The 24,237-nt window shown below is 33.2% G+C and overlaps 1 protein-coding gene across 1 annotated transcript; it reads left to right on the forward strand.

Annotated features, from left to right (window-relative positions):
- Positions 1-6,695: 6,695 nt before the first annotated feature.
- Positions 6,696-8,978, forward strand: LOC139853203 (NAC domain-containing protein 71-like). The gene is made up of 4 exons (XM_071842583.1): positions 6,696-7,329; positions 7,503-7,780; positions 7,868-8,131; positions 8,529-8,978. Exons 1-4 carry the CDS (start codon positions 7,173-7,175, stop codon positions 8,790-8,792), a joined length of 963 nt encoding a protein of 320 aa, XP_071698684.1. The 5' UTR covers positions 6,696-7,172; the 3' UTR covers positions 8,793-8,978.
- The last annotated feature ends 15,259 nt before the right edge of the window (positions 8,979-24,237 follow it).

Here is a 24,237-nt window from a genome sequence, read left to right on the forward strand (position 1 = left end):
AATATTGACAACAGTTGTGTTGTGTAAGGTTAACAGAAGTCATATTTTGTTTATATAAATTTTGTAATATTAAGTGTTGTCGTAGTCTACAATTGTACTTATCTTCACTATATTTATTCGTGTTATAATAATAATAATAATATAGATATGGATAGTCAATTTTGGTGTATACATATAGTCAATTTTGGTACACAAAGTATGTATTTTTATATTGAGATTTTAGGCTATAAATACTCATGAATGCAAGCATTAAACTTGCACCATTTCTCACACTTACAAAGTGTTTCTTTCTTTCTCTCCATTATCATCTTTGTTCTTACACTTCATTATTAGTATTCTAAATCAAGAATCAAACCACTAAAGGTAGTTATAAGCCTACTGAATTATAACACGTTATCAGCACGATAATCTTAATACTAAATATGGTTGGCTCTGCCACCAAAATGATATATGGTCGGTTATACCACCAAAATGATATATGGTCGGTTATACCACCAAAATGATATATGGTCGGTTATACCACCAGAATGATATAGGTCGGTTATACCACCTGAAAAAATATATGGTCGACACTGTCGCCAAATTTTCATTTATGTTTACTAATATTTATATTTTTGTTATATAACATTTATTTATGATTGCTTACACATGGTCGACACTGTCACCTACTTATCATTTATGTTATATTAAATTTATGTTTAATGTTTATATACTTATGAATATAAATTGACTCTAATTTATCATGATGTTTGTTTTAATTTTTGATAATAGAAAATGTCGAATCTGGAAAAGCTTAAATTTACTCCTTTAGAATCAACTGGAAACAACTACATGCCATGGGTTATAAAAGTAAAAATGCATCTTAAATCAATGGGCATTCTTGAAACCATAAATGAAAACAACACTTGTTCTGAAAAAGAACAAGCTACGGCATGTTGCTTTATTCATCAACATATTGATGAATGCTTACAAAATAATTATGTGACTGTAGAAGATCCCCATGTTTTATGGGAAGGTCTCAAAAGCAGATTCAATAATCAAAGAGAAATTTTACTTCCAGCTGCAATGGAACAATGGAGAACATTAAGGTTCCAAGACTTTAAGAAAGTAAATGAATACAGCTCAGCTCTGTATAATACATGTTCACAACTTAAATTCTGTGGACATGAAATTAGTGATGCAGACATGATGGAGAAAACTTTCTCCACAATGAATGCTGCAAACATCACAGTGCAAAGAAATTTGAGAATGCTAAAGTTCAAAACATATCCTGAACTTAATTCATATCTCTTAGTTGCAGAGCAAAATGATGAGCTATTAATGAAAAATCAGCAATCCCGTCCTACTGGTACACTTGCAATCCCTGAAGCAAATACTGCAAATAATTATAAACAGGGACAAGGACGCGGGCAAGGTCGTGGTTATAATAACCATCACCATCATCATGCCAAAAGCCATAACTATGGTAGAAACCATCCTTATGGTAATGGTAATGGGCGTGGACGTGGTCGTGGTCGTGGCCGTGGTGGTCAAAGAAATAGTAATCCACGAAAATATAAATATCAACCACAAAACAAGCCCATTAAACAAGATGTTGAAGAAAATTCTTCTAAAAATTCTGAAGAATCTTGCTACAGATGTGGTAGAATGGGCCACTGGGCTAATACTTGCCGAACATCTAAACATCTTGTTAAGATGTATCAGGATTCGCTGAAAGGTAAAGAAAAGGAAGTAAATTTTGTGGATAATATTGATCCAACAGTCACTGAGAAACCATCTGATTTATATGAAGATTTCTTGAATGTTTAAGTTGTGTGTCTTTTGAAAAATAAACGATTTAATATCGTCTGTCTTTGTCATTATGTTTGCTAAATGTTTCAGTACTATCTATTTGCGTTTAAAATATTGTGTAATATTAATGTACTCACTATTTATTTCTTATATATGAAGTTCAATATGAATTTTGCTGGAATACAACATCAATCAAGTGGTGGAGATCTCTGTATAGCAGACAGTGGAACTACACACACTATACTTAAATCCGAGAAATATTTTATTGATCTAAAACCAACGGAAGGAACTTTACATACAATATCAGGACCTGCTAACTTGATAAAAGGGATAGGAAAGGCAAATTTCATACTACCAAATGGTACAAAATTTTTAATAAATGATGCCTTATTTTCTCCCAAGTCAAGCAGAAATTTATTGAGTTTCTCCGACATATACCTTAACGGGTATGATTATCAGTCAGTGACAACAGAAAATGAGAAATATTTAAGTATCACTGACAAGAGTCATGTGGTTGAAAAACTGCCAAGACTTAGTTCTGGATTACATTATACACATATAAATGTACCAGAAATACATATGGTAGTTAACGAAAAATATATTGATCCTGGTGTATTCAGTTTATGGCATAACAGATTAGGCCATCCAGGATCAACAATGATGAAAAGGATTATTGAATGTACTCATGGACATCCACTAAAGGATAGAAAAATCCATCATGATACAATGGTTCCATGTACATCTTGCTCTCTTGAAAAATTGATAACTAGACCCTCACCACTTAAGGTTGAGAAAGAATCACCAATGTTTCTTGAAAGAATTCAAGGTGATATATGTGGACCAATTCATCCACCATGTGGACCATTTAGATATTTCATGGTTCTAATAGACGCATCTAGCAGATGGTCTCATGTTTGTCTGTTATCAAGCCGTAATGTGGCATTTGCAAAATTTCTTGCCCAAATTATTAAATTGAGAGCTCATTTTCCTGATTACACCATTAAAAGGGTGAGACTTGATAATGCTGGTGAATTTACATCTCAAGCATTTAATGACTATTGCATGTCTATAGGAATTGTTGTTGAACATTCTGTTGCTCATGTGCATACACAAAATGGTTTAGCCGAGTCATTGATTAAACGTTTACAGTTAATCGCTAGACCATTGATAATGAGAACAAAACTCCCTGTATCTATATGGGGTCATGCAATTTTACATGCTGCTGCATTGATTCGCATCAGACCAAGTGCAAGTCATAAATATTCCCCCCTACAACTTGCTTTTGGTCAAGAGCCAAATATTTCCCATCTTAGAACATTTGGTTGTGCAGTGTATGTTCCAATTGCGACACCACAACGTACAAAAATGGGTCCTCAAAGGAGGTTGGGAATATATGTTGGATATGAAACATCTTCAATATTAAGGTATATTGAACCTATGACAGGTGACGTTTTTACAGCACGTTTTGCTGATTGTCATTTTAATGAAACATTGTTCCCTAGATTAGGGGGAGAAATGAAAAATAAAGAAAATGATGTTTCATGGTGTGAACCTCAATTAAAGTATCTTGATCCTCGCACAAAAGAATGCGAGACAGAAGTTCAAAAGATAATGCATATACAAGAACTTGCAAATCAATTGCCTGATGCATTTACAGATACAAAAACGGTGACAAAATCATATATACCAGCAGTAAATACTCCAGCTCGAATTGAAATTCCAAAAGCTGGCAATAACGTCACTCATGAATCTTTGCCACGTCAGAAACGTGGAAGACCAATCGGTTCAAAGGATAAAAATCCTCGAAAAAGAAAATCAGCTGATAATGAAGTAAAAGAAAGTGTTCAAGAAGAACCACAAATCAGTACTCCTACTGCAGAGGAGATTGATGATGTCAATACAGAAATTGCAATCAATTATGCATATTCAAAAATATTATGGAACCGAAATGAAATGAAAAATCTTGATGAGAAATTTTCATTTAATGTTGCATATGACATCATGAATAATGATGATGATCCAGAACCAACATCTATGGTTGAATGTCAAAATAGACATGATTGGGCTCAATGGAAAGAAGCAATACGAGCTGAATTAGAATCACTCAATAAAAGAAAAGTTTTCGGATCCATCATTCTCACTCCTAAAGATGTGAAACCTGTAGGATACAGATGGATTTTTGTCCGAAAAAGAAATGAGAAAAATGAAGTTACAAGGTATAAAGCTAGACTTGTAGCTCAAGGTTTTTCTCAAAGACCGGGAATTGATTATGAAGAAACTTATTCTCCTGTTATGGATGCAATTACTTTTAGGTACTTAATCAGTCTGGCAGTTTCTAAAAATTTAGAAATGCATCTCATGGATGTTGTGACTGCTTATCTATATGGATCACTTGATAGTGATATATATATGAAGATACCTGAAGGATTTAAGGTACCAGAAGCATCAAATGCAAAACCCAAAGAAATGTATTCGATTAAATTACAAAGATCTTTATATGGGTTAAAACAATCGGGACGTATGTGGTATAACCGATTAAGTGATTACTTGATAATCAAAGGGTATACAAATAATCTTACTTGCCCTTGTGTTTTCATTAAGAAAACAACATCCGGATATGTGATCATAGCTGTTTATGTTGATGATCTTAACATCATAGGTACAAATAAAGAGATCCATGAAGCCATTCAACTTCTAAAGAAAGAATTTGAAATGAAAGATCTCGGAAAAACCAAGTATTGCCTTGGTTTACAAATTGAGCATATGCCTAATGGTTTACTTGTACATCAAACAACATATACTGAAAAGATTTTGAAACGTTTCAATATGGACAAGGCAAAACCATTAAGTACTCCTATGGTTGTTAGATCACTCAATGTTGAAGCTGATCCATTTCGTCCATGTGAAGATCAAGAAGACATTCTTGGACCAGAAGTACCATATCTTAGTGCAATTGGAGCTCTTATGTATCTTACAAATTGTACAAGACCTGACATTTCTTTTGCAGTTAATTTGTTGGCAAGGTTCAGCTCTGCTCCTACCAAAAGACACTGGAATGGGATCAAACACATATTTCGATACCTTCGAGGAACTACTGATTTAGGATTATTTTATTCTAACGAATCAAAACAAGATTTGGTTGGTTATGCAGATGCAGGTTATTTATCTGATCCACATAAAGCTAAATCTCAAACTGGATATGTATTCCTAAATGGAAGTACTGCAATATCATGGCGTTCTCAAAAACAAACACTTGTTGCTACATCGTCAAATCATGCCGAAGTGATTGCATTACATGAAGCTACTCGAGAATGTTTTTGGTTGAGATCAATGACACAACTCATTACTGATTCTTGTGGACTAGAACGCGATAAAAGTCCAACAACTATCTATGAAGATAATGCAGCTTGCATAGCACAGATGAAAGAAGGGTATATCAAAAGTGACCGAACAAAACACATACCACCTAGATTCTTCTCATACACTCAAAATCTCATTAAGGACAACCAGATTGAAATGAGATATGTGCAATCTAGCAAAAACTCTGCTGATCTTTTCACGAAAGCACTTCCAACTGCTATTTTCAGAACACACGTTCATAACATTGGCATGAGACATGTTCAAAAGATGTAACAGCTGAAGCGATGTCTACTTGAGGGGGAGTCAACTCCATGCTGCACTCTTTTTCCCTTAGCTAAAGTTTTTTCCCACTGGGTTTTCTTTAGCAAGGTTTTTAACGAGGCAGTAATTTATAGTTGATCTTCAACAAAATAAAATTGCTATCCAAGGGGGAGTGTTATAATAATAATAATAATATAGATATGGATAGTCAATTTTGGTGTATACATATAGTCAATTTTGGTACACAAAGTATGTATTTTTATATTGAGATTTTAGGCTATAAATACTCATGAATGCAAGCATTAAACTTGCACCATTTCTCACACTTACAAAGTGTTTCTTTCTTTCTCTCCATTATCATCTTTGTTCTTACACTTCATTATTAGTATTCTAAATCAAGAATCAAATCACTAAAGGTAGTTATAAGCCTACTGAATTATAACATCAAGAATCAAACCATTAAAGGTAGTTATAAGCCTACTGAATTATAACATCAAGAATCAAACCACTAAAGGTAGTTATAAGCCTACTGAATTATAACAATTCGATTCTTTTTTGTCAATCTCGCTTATGGTTTATTCTTTGTTGGCTTTCCTTTCTTTTTCTTGAGTGCTACCTTTTAATTATCATACATACATCAAATATATTTTTTTTTTTAAAATAAAATCGTAAACGGTAAACGCATTTACTATGTTAATTTTTCTCTTCAAATTATTTGAAGAGTTTAAGTATTTGTACTCAGTATTACGTCATCTAACCGAGATTTTTCAACCTTTTTTACGACCGCGGTTACTGAGGTTTAAATCTGGAAGATTTTGTTATGATAGAGACAACCAATTATGAGCTATGTACCAAAGAAGCATTGCTTCAACGGTACCCGTCCCTTTGAAGCCGGGGCCCCATGTTTGGAAGCTACACACAAACAGGGCGCAGGTTCGAGTCCCGGGGGGAGCAATTCCCTCGGAGTATGCCTTCGGGTTAGACTCGTGCTTGCCACTCATGGGGTATTCGGTGGAGGTGTTTTACAGGCATCCGGCTATTACGGAGTTGGCTTGGTGGGTTGCCAAAAGGCAACACAGGGTTAAGGTGTCCCTGACAATCTACACTTTATACACATACACAAATTATGAGCTATGTGAAAACTTTAATCACTGCCTAATATTGTTAAAGAGATGATTTTAATATACTTTTATTTATTTTATTCCACCCACGTACAAGGCCACCATTCCTATATAAACCCCTCCATGACATTAAAACATCTTACACTACAATCTACTATCAAGCCTTCCTCATTGCAGCCATCTTATTCATATTAGATCCAAACATATTGCTATTTCATTATCAACCAAATTCAAAATCTTTATAAGCTTTTTAACTGTTTCTCCATCTGGGTACTAACAAGATCAAATCTTTTTTGAATATTAAGCAGTTTAACAACCCGGGTATTAACTAGAACTAGATCATCTTCATTGAAACTCCATCTTTTTTGAGGGGGTGTATAACATCGTCAAGAAACCACTGAAGTTTCTAAGGAAAATGATAGTGAACAACGGATGCATTCTACGTAAATTATTTGCAATTCTTGAAAAGAAATTCTGTGTTGAAAAAAGCTTTTATTTCTGGATATTTCAAATTTTTACTACTTTCAAGCTAAAAGATTTCTAGGTCCAATTTGGGTTCCTAAAAATTTCATGTACTGTTGTTCTAACTAGTTTTAGCAGCAAGTATTTTAGATTATACTAAAAACATTAGGGGAATAAATGGGAAGTGCATCATTACCACCAGGGTTCCGATTCCACCCCACAGACGAAGAATTGATCGGTTACTACTTAAAAAGAAAAGTTGAAGGATATGAAATCGAACTTGAAGTTATTCCGGTTGTTAAGTTATACAAGTTTGATCCATGGGACTTGCCTGGTAAGTTAGTTATTCTTGTTTCATCTTAATGAGTTTCTGAACTTGTATTAGAAATTGAGGTCTAGTTTATATACTATATATATATAATCTGTTTTGATATATAATCGTTTTTCGTGATTCACCTGAGTATCTGACCCGCTTTGCTAAATATATATATAATCTTTGTATTATAGAAAAATCATTTCTTCCAAAACATGATATGGAGTGGTTCTTTTTCTGTCCTCGAGACCGCAAATATCCAAATGGATCTCGCACAAATAGAGCAACAAATGCTGGTTACTGGAAAGCTACAGGAAAAGACCGAAAAGTCCTTAGCCAATCATCGGTTGTAGGTTACCGCAAGACCCTTGTCTTCTATCGTGGACGAGCCCCTTTTGGTGATCGCACGAGTTGGATCATGCATGAGTATCGGTTATGTGATGATGTTTCTCTAGGGACACCAAATTTTCAAGTAAAATTGTTACTTTCAATGTTTGATTAATGGTTAGTACTATATCAAGTTATGAAGTATTAACCACTTTACTTTTCAATTTTGCAGGGACCGTTTGCCTTGTGTCGTGTGATGAAAAAGGACAAGCAAAAAACAAAATATTTAAATAATAAACCGAGAACTAAGGATGTTGGAAACAGTTCAATTGATATAAAAAATGAACCAATATTGGGCAATGAGAGTAATTTTTTGAGCCCTTTTACTTCTCCTAAACAGAAATCGCCTAATTCTAACGAACCATCTTTAATTCCGGGTCCTAATGATCCTCCTACCTTTTGGGTCTCACCTGAATTTATTCTCGATTCTTCAAAGGTATTGATACAGAACACTAAATGATGATTAATTTGAAAAACTAATCTTCATGATAATGCAGTAAAAGGGGCAAAATGGAGGAGCAGGGCGGGTTGAAAATAGTCAAAATGGGTTCAGTTCAAAACGGACCCATTTTAGTACTATTACAACTGGGTCAACCGAACCCCGCAATTGTTTTGTCCATTTTAATCGTGAATAAGCTAATGTGGTAAATGTAATAATAAAGTCCTAGATGAAAATGATAAAATCCATCAGCATTCAAACTTTAGACGATTTTTGACCCATTTGTTTAAAGTTGACTCTTTTTCTTAAAGTTGACTCTTTGACCTGTAAAAGTGACTTTTTTTTCCTTTAAGTTGACTCTTTGACCATAATTTAATGCATTATTTGATTACAGGAACAATCTGAAGGTGGACAAGACTGGCGACTCAAGAATTTTAAGAAAAATGAGTTTCCAAAGCCAATGACTCCATTGCAGACATACGACCCATCTGTGTTCTCACCAAGTTCATCACACTCAAATTTTACAGAGGAAGGTGATATGATTCGATTTGGATGCATGTCACCATATTCAGGTGATGGAAGTTGGATGGGATTATTTGAAAATGAAGATCATACGCTTTACGAAAGTTATAATTGGACTAATCTCACAAATATCTAAATCTTATGAAAAATAAGTCAACAATTCGGACGAAGATATTCACCATAATCTTATGACAGTTTTTATATATTTAAGGTTGTTGGTTGGTCTTTGTATCATTGTATGTGTTGGTTACTGCTTTATGTTATTGTGATAGTATACTAAAAACAACACCCTAGTTTAAGTTTTTTGTAAGGAAGCCATATTAATATGATATACTGCTTTCAAAATGCGCACTTTCATTTCAATGAATGCACTGAAATACAAATTTTAATCGCGTATTAATTCAACAAGACGAACACATATGTGATTCGAATAGTTAAAACTAGCGCTAGAATTTTTTTTCGAATGTTCTCGCGTTGTCTGATTTGAATAATCAGTTTTGTTGCAAGTCACACATAAAGCAAATTATCCAAATAGGTACATAACAACTGCTTATCAAAAACCTGTTACTTGACTTGGATAATTAGAAGTTAAAGTCAAACATGTTTAAGCTAATTTTTGTGACTTTAGTTTGAGACAGTAACATATTCTATAAGTTTGTGTTGTAGCTGATGTGGTAGTGACATGCCTCTCTTGGCGAGAGGTCAGGAGTTCGACTCCCGTGAGGTGTAGCATTGCACACAAAGTTTCGCCCATTTACCTTTGAATTCCAACAAACGGTAAAACATACTCCGTATTTTATTATTTTAAAAAAAAACGCGTATATAAAGGCCCCCTCAAAGCCAATCTAGAATATGTTACTTTTTGAGCTCTTTATTCTTTTTAGGAACAGTGTTATGATAGTTGAACGATTAGGAGATACTTTTTCTATTTGTTCTTTTGCTTCGGCAGAACAATCATCATTTCATAATGTGTATAGCTTTCTTAATTGTTTATTAGGATTACATAGAAGAAAATAAATAAAGTAGAGTAGATGATTTGAATGTAACTTTTTGTTGATGCAAAAAGAATGCATTATCGCAATAACTTTACTTTGCTACAAGTTGTATTTGCGCGTAGAGTCCATTACATGTTTACATGTAGCAAATGTAATTCTCAAATCTCAAGTACCAAAATGTTATAGTGGCGGAACTTGAAATTTTCGAATACGAGGGCGAAAATTATCATTCAATTTTTTTTTTTTAAGTGTAGTACATTACTAAATAAATGGAAGAGTCAAGGGTTCTTAGTGAAGCCGAAAGATTAGGAAATAAGGACAGAGTCAAGGGTTCTTAGTGAAGCCAAAAGATTAGAGTGGCTAGATTGTAGAAGGAAATGGATGGAAAAAGAAAAGGTGAAGTCGAACATGCTCAAGCAAAAGGCGCGAATTAAATGGTTTCTAGAGGGGGATGAAAACTCTAAATACTTTCATGCATCGTTACGGTGAAAATATAATAAGTGCAACATAAGGGGATTGAACATAAATGGACTTTGGTGCGAAAACCCGGAGGAAGTAAAAGAGGCTGTACATGCTCACTTCGAAAATATCTTTAAGTCTAGGAATTCAAACAGACCCTACATTTCTTCATGGGCTGTTGAGGATCTGCGATTTGGGCAGCTAGGGCTGCAAGAAAACATCCTACTTGAGGCACCATTCAGTGAAGGCGAAATATGGGCGGCGATAAAAGGCTGTGGTAGTTCGAAAGTGCCCGGGCCGGACGGATTTAACTTGCGTTTTTACAAAAAAATTTGGGATATCATTAAGCATGATTTAATTGAAGCAATTTCAAATTTTTGGTGTGATGGGAAAATATCAAACGAGTGTAACGCCTCTTTTATTACTCTTGTTCCAAAAAAATTAGAGCCTCTTAGCCTTAACGACAATCGGCCGATTAGTCTAATTGGGAGTTTCTACAATATTGTGGCAAAGATGCTATCGAACCGTCTTAGAAAAGTTGTCCCGAAGCTTGTAGGCCACGAACAAAGTGCGTTTTTAAAGGGCAGAAACATTATAGATGGTGCTTTAATTGCAAATGAGACGGTGGACTTCCTTAAGCAAAAACATTTGAAAAGTTTAGTGTTTAAAGTCGATTTTGAGAAAGCCTTCGATTGTTTGAGTTGGGACTTTTTAATGGAAATAATGGGAATTATGGGGTTCGGTTCAAAATGGAAGAGTTGGATTGTATCTTGTCTTCAATCGACTAGCATATCCGTACTCGTTAATGGATCACCTACAAAAGAGTTCAAGTTAGGCCGGGGGGTGCGACAAGGTGACCCGCTTTCACCTTTTCTGTTCATCCTTGCGGCGGAAGGCCTAAATCTCCTAACAAAGGCCGCGGTTCGAAGTAGTTTATTTGATGGTGTCCGAGTTGGTAAAGATAATGTTCTCATCTCTCACCTCCAATACGCGGATGATACGATTTTTTTCGGATCTTGGAGTGTCGGGAACATTGAAAACCTCATGTCACTCCTTACGTGCTTCGAGCTTACTTCGGATTTGAAAGTAAATTACAACAAAAGTAAGTTATTTGGCATCGGGATTGAAAAAGTATTGTTGAATCTACGACTAACCTATTCGGGTGCAATATTGTAGTGACCCGAACTTTTCCATGTTTATATATATTAATTGAGATTGATATTTACATGATTAAATGTTTCCAACATGTTAAGCAATCAAACTTGTTAAGACTTGATTAATTGAAATATGTTTCATATAGACAATTGACCACCCAAGTTGACCGGTGATTCACGAACGTTAAAACTTGTAAAAACTATATGATGACATATATATGGATATATATATAGTTAACATGATACTATGATAAGTAAACATATTATTAAGTATATTAACAATGAACTACATATGTAAAAACAAGACTACTAACTTAATGATTTTTAAACGAGACATATATGTAACGATTATCGTTGTAAAGACATTTAATGTATATATATCATATTAAGAGATATTCATACATGATAATATCATGATAATATAATAATTTAAAATCTCATTTGATATTATAAACATTGGGTTAACAACATTTAACAAGATCGTTAACCTAAAGGTTTCAAAACAACACTTACATGTAACGACTAACGATGACTTAACGACTCAGTTAAAATGTATATACATGTAGTGTTTTAATATGTATTTATACACTTTTGAAAGACTTCAATACACTTATCAAAATACTTCTACTTAACAAAAATGCTTACAATTACATCCTCGTTCAGTTTCATCAACAATTTTACTCGTATGCACCCGTATTCGTACTCGTACAATACACAACTTTTAGATGTATGTACTATTGGTATATACACTCCAATGATCAGCTCTTAGCAGCCCATGTGAGTCATCTAACACATGTGGGAACCATCATTTGGCAACTAGCATGAAATATCTCATAAAATTACAAAAATATGAGTAATCATTCATGACTTATTTACATGAAAACAAAATTACATATCCTTTATATCTAATCCATACACCAACGACCAAAAACACCTACAAAAACTTTCATTCTTCAATTTTCTTCATCTAATTGATCTCTCTCAAGTTCTATCTTCAAGTTCTAAGTGTTCTTCATAAATTCTACAAGTTCTAGTTACATAAAATCAAGAATACTTTCAAGTTTGCTAGCTCACTTCCAATCTTGTAAGGTGATCATCCAACCTTAAGAAATCTTTGTTTCTTATAGTAGGTTATCATTCTAATACAAGGTAATAATCATATTCAAACTTTGGTTCAATTTCTATAACTATAACAATCTTATTTCAAGTGATGATCTTACTTGAACTTGTTTTCATGTCATGATTCTGCTTCAAGAACTTCGAGCCATCCAAGGATCCGTTGAAGCTAGATCCATTTTTCTCTTTTCCAGTAGGTTTATCCAAGGAACTTAAGGTAGTAATGATGTTCATAACATCATTCGATTCATACATATGAAGCTATCTTATTCAAAGGTTTAAACTTGTAATCACTAGAACATAGTTTAGTTAATTCTAAACTTGTTCGCAAACAAAAGTTAATTGTGATGACCTCGACCTTATCCTCCCGGACGAAGTCTTCAACAGTTGATCCCATCGCGATGATCGACTCCAAGTAATATTCTTTAAATGAGCAATTGCACAGCGGAAGACTTAATTCGTACCTGAGAATAAACATGCTTTAAAATGTCAACATAAAGTTGGTGAGATATATAGGTTTGATGCTAGAAGCGTAATAACTATGGACCACAAGATTTCATATACATACATAGTACACTCGCAAGTGTATAGAAAAGTCGTTGAGCACTTGATAACCATACTTAACATTTAAATCACAGAAGCATATTCTTAAATAAACCCTACACCGTACGTGTAGTAACGAAACGAAGTACTGTGCAACCGTTTAAAACTGGTCGTCCAGCCCGGTTGGGGTTGTCAGGCCCGATAGATCTATCAACAGGATTCGCGTTTACGCTCCTCACGTAAATATTAGCTACCAAGTATAAAGAAATATGCCATGGTACAACTCAACGTAAAGTTTATTTTTGATCACTTGTGTCCATATCGTAAATCATTTATAAAAGTTGTGCATGTATTCTCAGCCCAAAATATTTAGAGTTTAAAAGGGGACTATATACTCACCTAATGTATTTTGTAGTAAAAATACATATAACATCATTGGACTAGTATAAGGTTGGCCTCGGATTCACGAACCTATAGAATTTATATATACATTAACACATATAATGGTAATCGAACAAATTTATGTATTATTAGTGAATTAATTGTTATTTTAATTATGTGTTTCATTAATAACCTATTTCGTTATATTTGTTAACATTTATTATAAAGGTATTAATATAATCATGTTATATGTAGTAAATATAGTTTTATATAACTAATAGCTAAAATAATATTGATAATAATAATAAATAAAAAGTTGTTTTATTTTACAATAATAATAATAATAGTATAAAAATAGTAATATTATTGTCAAAATAATAGTGATTATAATAATAATATATTAAAATGATGATACTTATAATAATGATAATACTTATTAATAAAAATAATGATAATATTATTAATAATAATAATATTAATAAATTCATATCTAGTGATAATAATAATAATAATAATAATAACAATGATAAAAATAGTAATAATGATACTTTCGATAATTAAAATAATAATTTTAATTATAATGATAACTTTAATAATATATATATATATATATATATATATATATATATATTTTTAATAACAATAATAATTTTTAATGATAATGATAATAATAACATTGATCTTAATAATAATATTGATAATAATAATAAAGTTAATAATAAAAGGTATACCCTTAAAATCTTTTCTAAAAAGAGTTACCCATGCCAAGACTCGAACTCAGGACCTCTCGCATACACAACATACACCTAAACCATCTGCTCCAGCTTACATTTCTGTTTTAATTCCGGATTCTAAGCTTATAGCCTCTATATCATCTCCATTTATCTATTCTCTAACTCAAAATATAACGGCCCAACAGGAAAAGGGTACCGGCCCAACTTTAATACTCGCCCATCTGGTAATTATTATTGGATCACGGCCCCAAATTAATAAACAAACCAAATCCATGTGGTTTTAAATTTAATATATTCTTTGTGAATTTTTTTAACATAGCTGAATGTTATTTTCTTTTGTGGGATTCGTGGGATTCGGTTTCCATCAGAGACATAAAGTCATCGAGAGAACCCTACACGTTACTAATTTAATGTTTCTTTCTTGGCCACTTTTGCAATCGACAAAACCCCATCAATAAAGTCATAAATCTATCGATCCACCCATTATTGTTCTTCATTTATTAACACATCGTTTAGAAACAACAGACAGAAGTCGTGATTTAGCAGGTACAGTCGTAGGTTTTTTTTTAAAGTGACGACTTGATCAGAAAATATTAACAGCTACGGCAGTGGCAACAAGGGTTACATGTGAATGGTGGTTTGGGTCTTGGTGGTTGATTGTGGTGATTGTTGAAGAAGGATAAACAAGAAAGTGATGGTGTTCACTCTGGTTTTTGATTTGAGTCGAACAAGAAACAGGAAAAAAAAAAAAAAACTCACAGTTGATGTCTTTGATGGTGGTGATTCGTACAAAAGTAAAAGGGGTGTTCGAATTGGATAGCAACCACAACAATAACGAAGATTATGGTAGTTTGTTGAATGTTTGTGTTGAATCAATCCCATAACCGGAAACCGTAACATGAGAGAGATGTTCGTTGATAGAGTTGTGGGGGTTCTCATATTGAGTTATGGTGGTGGGTTTCAATTTGGTCTCGGTTTCAAGTAAACAGAAGTAATCAGCAGGTTATGAGGTCGATGATGTGTTTGAAAAGAAAAAGAAACAAAAGCTTTAATGGGTTTACAAAGGTAGTGGTGTTTGTAGCTCGATTGTAGGAGTGGTGGTTCGAGTGATTCTCATGTAGGTGGTTAAAGATTAAATGATTCTTGGTTACACGATGATGCATATGGTGATGAATGATGAAGATGATGAAGGTGGCTTGTGATAGTGATCGGTCTAGTAGAAGGAACAAAAGTAACAGTGTTCGATAGCAATAGCTTGTGGTGGTGGTTACATGGTGGTTTCGATTACTACAGGAACCAGTTATAGCAGTAACTAACGGTTGTGGTCTTGGGTGATGATTTGTTTGTCTGATCAAAATAGAAAGGAAGTATAGAGTTGCAGTAGCTATAGCGATGTTAGGTGATGGTTGTTTAATTCGAATTGTTGAGAGAGAAAAGGTGTGTTTATGAATGGTGGTTCCAAGGTGACGGTGACGGTTTTAATGGTGATTAGGAAGATGGTTGCTGAATGTGTGGGTTTGTGTTAGAGGTGATTTCGATGGACACAAAAGGAACTGGTGGAGTTGATATGGTGTTCGGGTGATGTTTTGATTGCGTTTTTGTTCTTGGGTTACAAACAGGAATTGGAATAGCGAGTATCAATTTTTGATGTTGGTTCGAATTAGATAGGATCGGGAGAAAGGAAGAGAGATAAAATGGAGATGATGTTTGATCAAGAATTAGAAAGACTGAAGATGAGCATGTGGGTTTTGGTGAAATGTATGCGTTTATCAATATGTCTATGTATATGATATATATAAGATGGTGAAAAGGATTGAAACCATAAAATAAATAAATATTATAATCGTTCAATCAAACATACAGTACAAGTTCAATTAACCCATTCAATTAAGATATTGTCTTGATTCAATCATGGACTCATTTTCAACTAATTGGTAACAGAAATATATATTTATTAATATTACTAATAAAATAACTAATATTTAATAAATAAACGTGACGAAAGAGATTTAGCACCACTATTTAAAAATTTAGGTGGCGACAGTTTTCACGGACTATTATTTCATACTCCGATCATATTCAGTGACGGATAAAAAAAAATCTCCAGAAGGATTTCGTATCTATATATTATCTACAAAGATGTATCTAATACCAAGATTTATTATTTATTTTACTATTTGTATTATTAATAATAAAAGTAATAATAATATTACTATTACTATATATATTATATATATTTATATACACAAAAACGTTCGTGAATCGTCAGGCATAGTCAAAGGGTAATTGATTATCTAAACATAGATTTCAAACTTTCTAGACTCAAAATTACAGATTTTGCTTATCGTATCGGAAACATATAAAGATTGAGGTTTAAATTTGGTCGGGAATTTCCGGGTCGTTACAGTACCCACCCGTTAAATAAATTTCGTCCCCGAAATTTGAGTGAGGTTGTCATGGCTAACAATGAAATTGTTTTTATGACGAATATGAGTTGGTATATAGAGTTTTATCATTATTGATTAATATAGATAAAACAATTCGATCATGTGAATCGTACGAGTGAAGCTATCACAAAAGATCGAGATAGAGATTTAACTTTTGACGTAGTCACGGTGGATTTTCGAAATTCAAGGAATTTAAGGAAATCTTCCAATTAGAAAGAAAATGTGATAGCACGATTTATTAGCAACTGTTGAAATTACGGGAGAACAGAAATATCAAGGAAATATCTCCGTGATATGCTTAGAGATCAAGTAGAATGAAATAGTCGTGTAACATGTCACATGATGATGGTATTGTGAATCATCACATTCCATTAGAAACTCAACATGACTTACTGTAATATAATGAAGTTGATCAAGTTTCATTATATTATACTAATTCATGCATCAGTTCCCAACACTGCTTCAGAACATTCCTATTTTAAACTCGAAGGTTTTAGAACTTAGAAACTAACACAGTTTCTTTTATGTTGTAACGCAGATGTTACGGAGAGATAAACGATCCCAGATAAGAATAGTTGTGAAAATATCTTCAGAAATATGGAGAATATGTATAACGTAAGATATGAAGATATCTTATAGTACCTAAGATAAGATGATGATGATGAATATCATCTGGAAAGGTTTAGAATAAGGAATAGGGTTCTTACTAACTGTTTCAGCAGGCACTGAATCATTTGGATCCTTTGAAGTCAGATTTAGTTTTCACGATTTGTCCACGGTCTCCTTCATACTTTGCTCAATCCGTTTTCCTTTTCTTTTTCTGAGTTTTATCAACACACCGTATTTTATCGTCAAACTTTTGACTGTTAAAGTCGTTTACAGTTTTTGCTGCTTCATCAACATTTCAAGAACTACTTCATAGTTCAGGGTGTTTTTCAGAAATTTCACATTTGGAGTATGAGATTTTTAGGGATGAACGTCATAGGTATAACTGGAGAAGTTCGGCGAGATTTTCAAAATACTGATTGCGGATTTTGCCCAAAAGATAACGAACTGCTGGTACATCTGAGAATAATATTGTGGAATATAAAAGGTTCTCCGGTATCGAGATTATAATAAGAGTAGTCTCACTGAGAAATCGAAGTGGAGCTGTGACAAAATTAGCTTCTTGAAAAGGATTCGTATGGTTATTTTTGCTATTGAATGATAAGAAATTTGACGCGGATAGGTTTTAACTATAACTTTGGTTTCGAAAGTTTATCAGGTGCATAACTGTATGCATGAATCTTTCTTCCATAGACGAGGTGCGGCTGGTTCAACTTCTCGATCGCGGTGTTTTCAAGAATCATGAAAAGTTTGAACGCATATTGTAATTGTCAAGATACAAATGAGGTTTAAGATAGAATCAAGTGGCAAACTTGAAGAATTGTTTAGTTTCATATGTTATAATCAATATTTTAATTCATTTTTATTGTCCAAAGTTAACAGTCCAATAGTCCAATTGTCCAATGGTTTAATAGTTCAATAATTCATATACAGTTATATATGTAATATTCGAATTAAATAATATGTATCGCGACCCGTGTACCGGTCTCAGTGTCGATCACAACTCAAACCATATATATATTTTGGAATCAACTCCAACCCTGTATAGCCAACTCCCACCTTCACATATAGAGTGTCTACGGTTGTTCCGAAATATATATATAGATGGGTCGATATGATAAGTCGAAACCTTGCATACGTGTCCCGTTATTTATAGTGCGTAAAATAAATAAAGATATATCATGACCCATTATACAACGTGTTGTCTCAGATTTAATCCGACGTATTGTTGTACATGTGTCCCGACAGTATGTAAGGTGCAGAAATAACAATAAATAAAATTGCGAGAATATAAATTGCGATAAATTAAATGTTAATCAGTTAGCTGGGAACAGTTAGCTAGGAACAGTTAGCGTGGAATCTTAACAATATTCATCATAATTAAATCGTGTGTTTCTAACAAATTTTATTTTGTCCAATGTTTTTCTTCGTTATGCCACTTGTTGGATTCTGATAAGTCAAAATCCAAATATGAAATTTTAATGAAAATGGTTTTCTGTGGTGAGCGGATGTGATTATCGGTGGTTGTAAGTAGGATAGCAAATGACCGTTGAATCAGATTCGAAAAATGTACAGTGTAACTTATTAATGTGAAATCCAAATATTCCTCGGGTACTACCCACCCGTTAAAATATTTTCATCATTAATAGTTTGTACGAAAAGATTTTTAATTACAATCTTTATGAAAATATACTTGCATATATATTTTCTTCAGATGTAATCATGGATTTAATGAGTCAATAAAATATCAAACTCATTTGATTTATCGTTAGTACTTAATTACATGATCTCTAAAACATTAGAGATTACATAATCGCCATGTCAAACGAAAATAAATGAGGTAGAACGATACGTAAAGCGAAGATAATCGATGTAAAACGATAGGTAGAACGAAGATAAAGTAGATAGAATGATACGTAAAACGATGATTAGGCTCGAGGTACAGAATGAGATGTTGAGGAAGGTGATGTTGGAACTTGGGTTGTTGGTGGTACTGGTGTTGATATTGGTGCCGGTGATGTTGCTGGAGCTGTTAAGTTTTGCACCATATTCTCCAAAACTACTACTCGAGCGCGAAGTTCGTTGACTTCTTCTACTAACCCTGGCCGGTTATTAGTGTGAGATGGAGGTTGGATATCTTCTCTAGTTCCGTTAATAGTAGCCTCGAGACGAAAAATTCTTGCAATGAGGGTATAAACAGTATTGCGAACAGGTTCGCCGGTGAGCGGGTCGAGTACTCCGACATTAGGCGGTAGATTCGGCTCATGATATGGAGTACCTTCTTCATTTCTCCATAGAGTAAGTATTCCGCGAACCCATCCCCACTTTCTAAAGAAATCTCGGTAGTTGATCGGTTGATGCGCTCCCGTCACACTATCTTCGGAGTCAGAGGAACTTTGTCGATTCGTGGAGGCCATCGTACGCGATCACAGAAAGATTTTTGGTATGAAAAGCTTAGTGAGAGCAATGAGAGTTGGATGGTATACTCAATGCATAATATGCATAAATATATATAGTACCAGGATCCCTTATATTACGGAGAAATTTACGAAAAATATTAGGCAAAGTTTACCGTAATAGATACGCTAGGATATGAATTTGTCTATACACTATCGATGCAGTAAATGCAGTAAGACGTGTCTAGACTTATGAATGATAAGCAGACAATTCCCTAAGGATGATAAGCAGATGGTTTCCGACTAGAAATGATAAGCAAAACTTTTTGACATGTAAACACGGTCAAAGTCCAGACTCATTAATGTATCCTAACAACTACTAGTCAGACACAATAATGCAAGACCTGGTTCGCTAAGACCACCGCTCTGATACCATCTGTGATGACCTCGACCTTATCCTCCCGGACGAAGTCTTCAACAGTTGATCCCATCGCGATGATCGACTCCAAGTAATATTCTTTAAATGAGCAATTGCACAGCGGAAGACTTAATTCGTACCTGAGAATAAACATGCTTTAAAATGTCAACATAAAGTTGGTGAGATATATAGGTTTGATGCTAGCAGCGTAATAACTATGGACCACAAGATTTCATATACATACATAGTACACTCGCAAGTGTATAGAAAAGTCGTTGAGCACTTGATAACCATACTTAACATTTAAATCACAGAAGCATATTCTTAAATAAACCCTACACCGTACCAAGTGTAGTAACGAAACGAAGTACTGTGCAACCGTTTAAAACTGGTCGTCCAGCCCGGTTGGGGTTGTCAGGCCCGATAGATCTATCAACAGGATTCGCGTTTACGCTCCTCACGTAAATATTAGCTACCAAGTATAAAGAAATATGCCATGGTACAACTCAACGTAAAGTTTATTTTTGATCACTTGTGTCCATATCGTAAATCATTTATAAAAGTTGTGCATGTATTCTCAGCCCAAAATATTTAGAGTTTAAAAGGGGACTATATACTCACCTAATGTATTTTGTAGTAAAAATACATATAACATCATTGGACTAGTATAAGGTTGGCATCGGATTCACGAACCTATAGAATTTATATATACATTAACACATATAATGGTAATCGAACAAATTTATGTATTATTAGTGAATTAATTGTTATTTTAATTATGTGTTTCATTAATAACCTATTTCGTTATATTTGTTAACATTTATTATAAAGGTATTAATATAATCATGTTATATGTAGTAAATATAGTTTTATATAACTAATAGCTAAAATAATATTGATAATAATAATAAATAAAAAGTTGTTTTATTTTACAATAATAATAATAATAGTATAAAAATAGTAATATTATTGTCAAAATAATAGTGATTATAATAATAATATATTAAAATGATGATACTTATAATAATGATAATACTTATTAATAAAAATAATGATAATATTATTAATAATAATAATATTAATAAAATCATATCTAGTGATAATAATAATAATAATAATAATAACAATGATAAAAATAGTAATAATGATACTTTCGATAATTAAAATAATAATTTTAATTATAATGATAACTTTAATAATATATATATATATATATATATATATATATATATATATATATATATATATATATATATATTTTTAATAACAATAATAATTTTTAATGATAATGATAATAATAACATTGATCTTAATAATAATATTGATAATAATAATAAAGTTAATAATAAAAGGTATACCCTTAAAATCTTTTCTAAAAAGAGTTACCCATGCCAAGACTCGAACTCAGGACCTCTCGCATACACAACATACACCTAAACCATCTGCTCCAGCTTACATTTCTGTTTTAATTCCGGATTCTAAGCTTATAGCCTCTATATCATCGCCATTTATCTATTCTCTAACTCAAAATATAACGGCCCAACAGGAAAAGGGTACCGGCCCAACTTTAATACTCGCCCATCTGGTAATTATTATTGGATCACGGCCCCAAATTAATAAACAAACCAAATCCATGTGGTTTTAAATTTAATATATTCTTTGTGAATTTTTTTAACATAGCTGAATGTTATTTTCTTTTGTGGGACTCGTGGGATTCGGTTTCCATCAGAGACATAAAGTCATCGAGAGAACCCTACACGTTACTAATTTAATGTTTCTTTCTTGGCCACTTTTGCAATCGACAAAACCCCATCAATAAAGTCATAAATCTATCGATCCACCCATTATTGTTCTTCATTTATTAACACATCGTTTAGAAACAGCAGACAGAAGTCGTGATTTAGCAGGTACAGTCGTAGGTTTTTTTTTTAAAGTGACGACTTGATCAGAAAATATTAACAGCTACGGCAGTGGCAACAAGGGTTACATGTGAATGGTGGTTTGGGTCTTGGTGGTTGATTGTGGTGATTGTTGTAGAAGGATAAACAAGAAAGTGATGGTGTTCACTCTGGTTTTTGATTTGAGTCGACCAAGAAACAGGAAAAAAAAAAAAACTCACAGTTGATGTCTTTGATGGTGGTGATTCGCACAAAAGTAAAAGGGGTGTTCGAATTGGATAGCAACCACAACAATAACGAAGATTATGGTAGTTTGTTGAATGTTTGTGTTGAATCAATCCCATAACCGGAAACCGTAACATGAGAGAGATGTTCGTTGATAGAGTTGTGGGGGTTCTCATATTGAGTTATGGTGGTGGGTTTCAATTTGGTCTCGGTTTCAAGTAAACAGAAGTAATCAGCAGGTTATGAGGTCGATGATGTGTTTGAAACGAAAAAGAAACAAAAGCTTTAATGGGTTTACAAAGGTAGTGGTGTTTGTAGCTCGATTGTAGGAGTGGTGGTTCGAGTGATTCTCATGTAGGTGGTTAAAGATTAAATGATTCTTGGTTACACGATGATGCATATGGTGATGAATGATGAAGACGATGAAGGTGGCTTGTGATAGTGATCGGTCTAGTAGAAGGAACAAAAGTAACAGTGTTCGATAGCAATAGCTTGTGGTGGTGGTTACATGGTGGTTTCGATGACTACAGGAACCAGTTATAGCAGTAACTAACGGTTGTGGTCTTGGGTGATGATTTGTTTGTCTGATCAAAATAGAAAGGAAGTATAGAGTTGCAGTAGCTATAGCGATGTTAGGTGATAGTTGTTTAATTCGAATTGTTGAGAGAGAAAAGGTGTGTTTATGAATGGTGGTTCCAAGGTGACGGTGACGGTTTTAATGGTGATTAGGAAGATGGTTGCTGAATGTGTGGGTTTGTGTTAGAGGTGATTTTGATGGACACAAAAGGAACTGGTGGAGTTGATATGGTGTTCGGGTGATGTTTTGATTGCGTTTTTGTTCTTGGGTTACAAACAGGAATTGGAATAGCGAGTATCAATTTTTGATGTTGGTTCGAATTAGATAGGATCGGGAGAAAGGAAGAGAGATAAAATGGAGATGATGTTTGATCAAGAATTAGAAAGACTGAAGATGAGCATGTGGGTTTTGGTGAAATGTATGCGTTTATCAATATGTCTATGTATATGATATATATAAGATGGTGAAAAGGATTGAAACCATAAAATAAATAAATATTATAATCGTTCAATCAAACATACAGTACAAGTTCAATTAACCCATTCAATTAAGATATTGTCTTGATTCAATCATGGACTCATTTTCAACTAATTGGTAACAGAAATATATATTTATTAATATTACTAATAAAATAACTAATATTTAATAAATAAACGTGACGAAAGAGATTTAGCACCACTATTTAAAAATTTAGGTGGCGACAGTTTTCACGGACTATTATTTCATACTCCGATCATATTCAGTGACGGATAAAAAAAAATCTCCAGAAGGATTTCGTATCTATATATTATCTACAAAGATGTAACTAATACCAAGATTTATTATTTATTTTACTATTTGTATTATTAATAATAAAAGTAATAATAATATTACTATTACTATATATATTATATATATTTATATACACAAAAACGTTCGTGAATCGTCAGGCATAGTCAAAGGGTAATTGATTATCTAAACATAGATTTCAAACTTTCTAGACTCAAAATTACAGATTTTGCTTATCGTATCGGAAACATATAAAGATTGAGGTTTAAATTTGGTCGGGAATTTCCGGGTCGTTACATTAATCCTTCTAACTTGACTTTTAAAATTAACTACACACATGTTCTATATCTATATGATATGCTAACTTAATGATTTAAAACCTGGAAACACGAAAAACACCGTAAAACCGGATTTACGCCGTCGTAGTAACACCGCGGGCTGTTTTGGGTTAGTTATTTAAAAACTATGATAAAATTTGATTTAAAAGTTGTTATTCTGAGAAAATGATTTTTATTATGAACATGAAACTATATCCAAAAATTATGGTTAAACTCAAAGTGGAAGTATGTTTTCTAAAATGGTCATCTAGACGTCGTTCTTTCGACTGAAATGACTACCTTTACAAAAACGACTTGTAACTTATTTTTCCGACTATAAACCTATACTTTTTCTATTTAGATTCATAAAATAGAGTTCAATATGAAACCATAGCAATTTGATTCACTCAAAACGGATTTAAAATGAAGAAGTTATGGGTAAAACAAGATTGGATAATTTTTCTCATTTTAGCTACGTGAAAATTGGTAACAAATCTATTCCAACCATAACTTAATCAACTTGTATTGTATATTATGTAATCTTGAG

The sequence above is a fragment of the Rutidosis leptorrhynchoides genome, chromosome 6 (genome assembly GCF_046630445.1).
Source record: "Rutidosis leptorrhynchoides isolate AG116_Rl617_1_P2 chromosome 6, CSIRO_AGI_Rlap_v1, whole genome shotgun sequence".
Taxonomy (NCBI): Eukaryota; Viridiplantae; Streptophyta; class Magnoliopsida; order Asterales; family Asteraceae; genus Rutidosis; species Rutidosis leptorrhynchoides.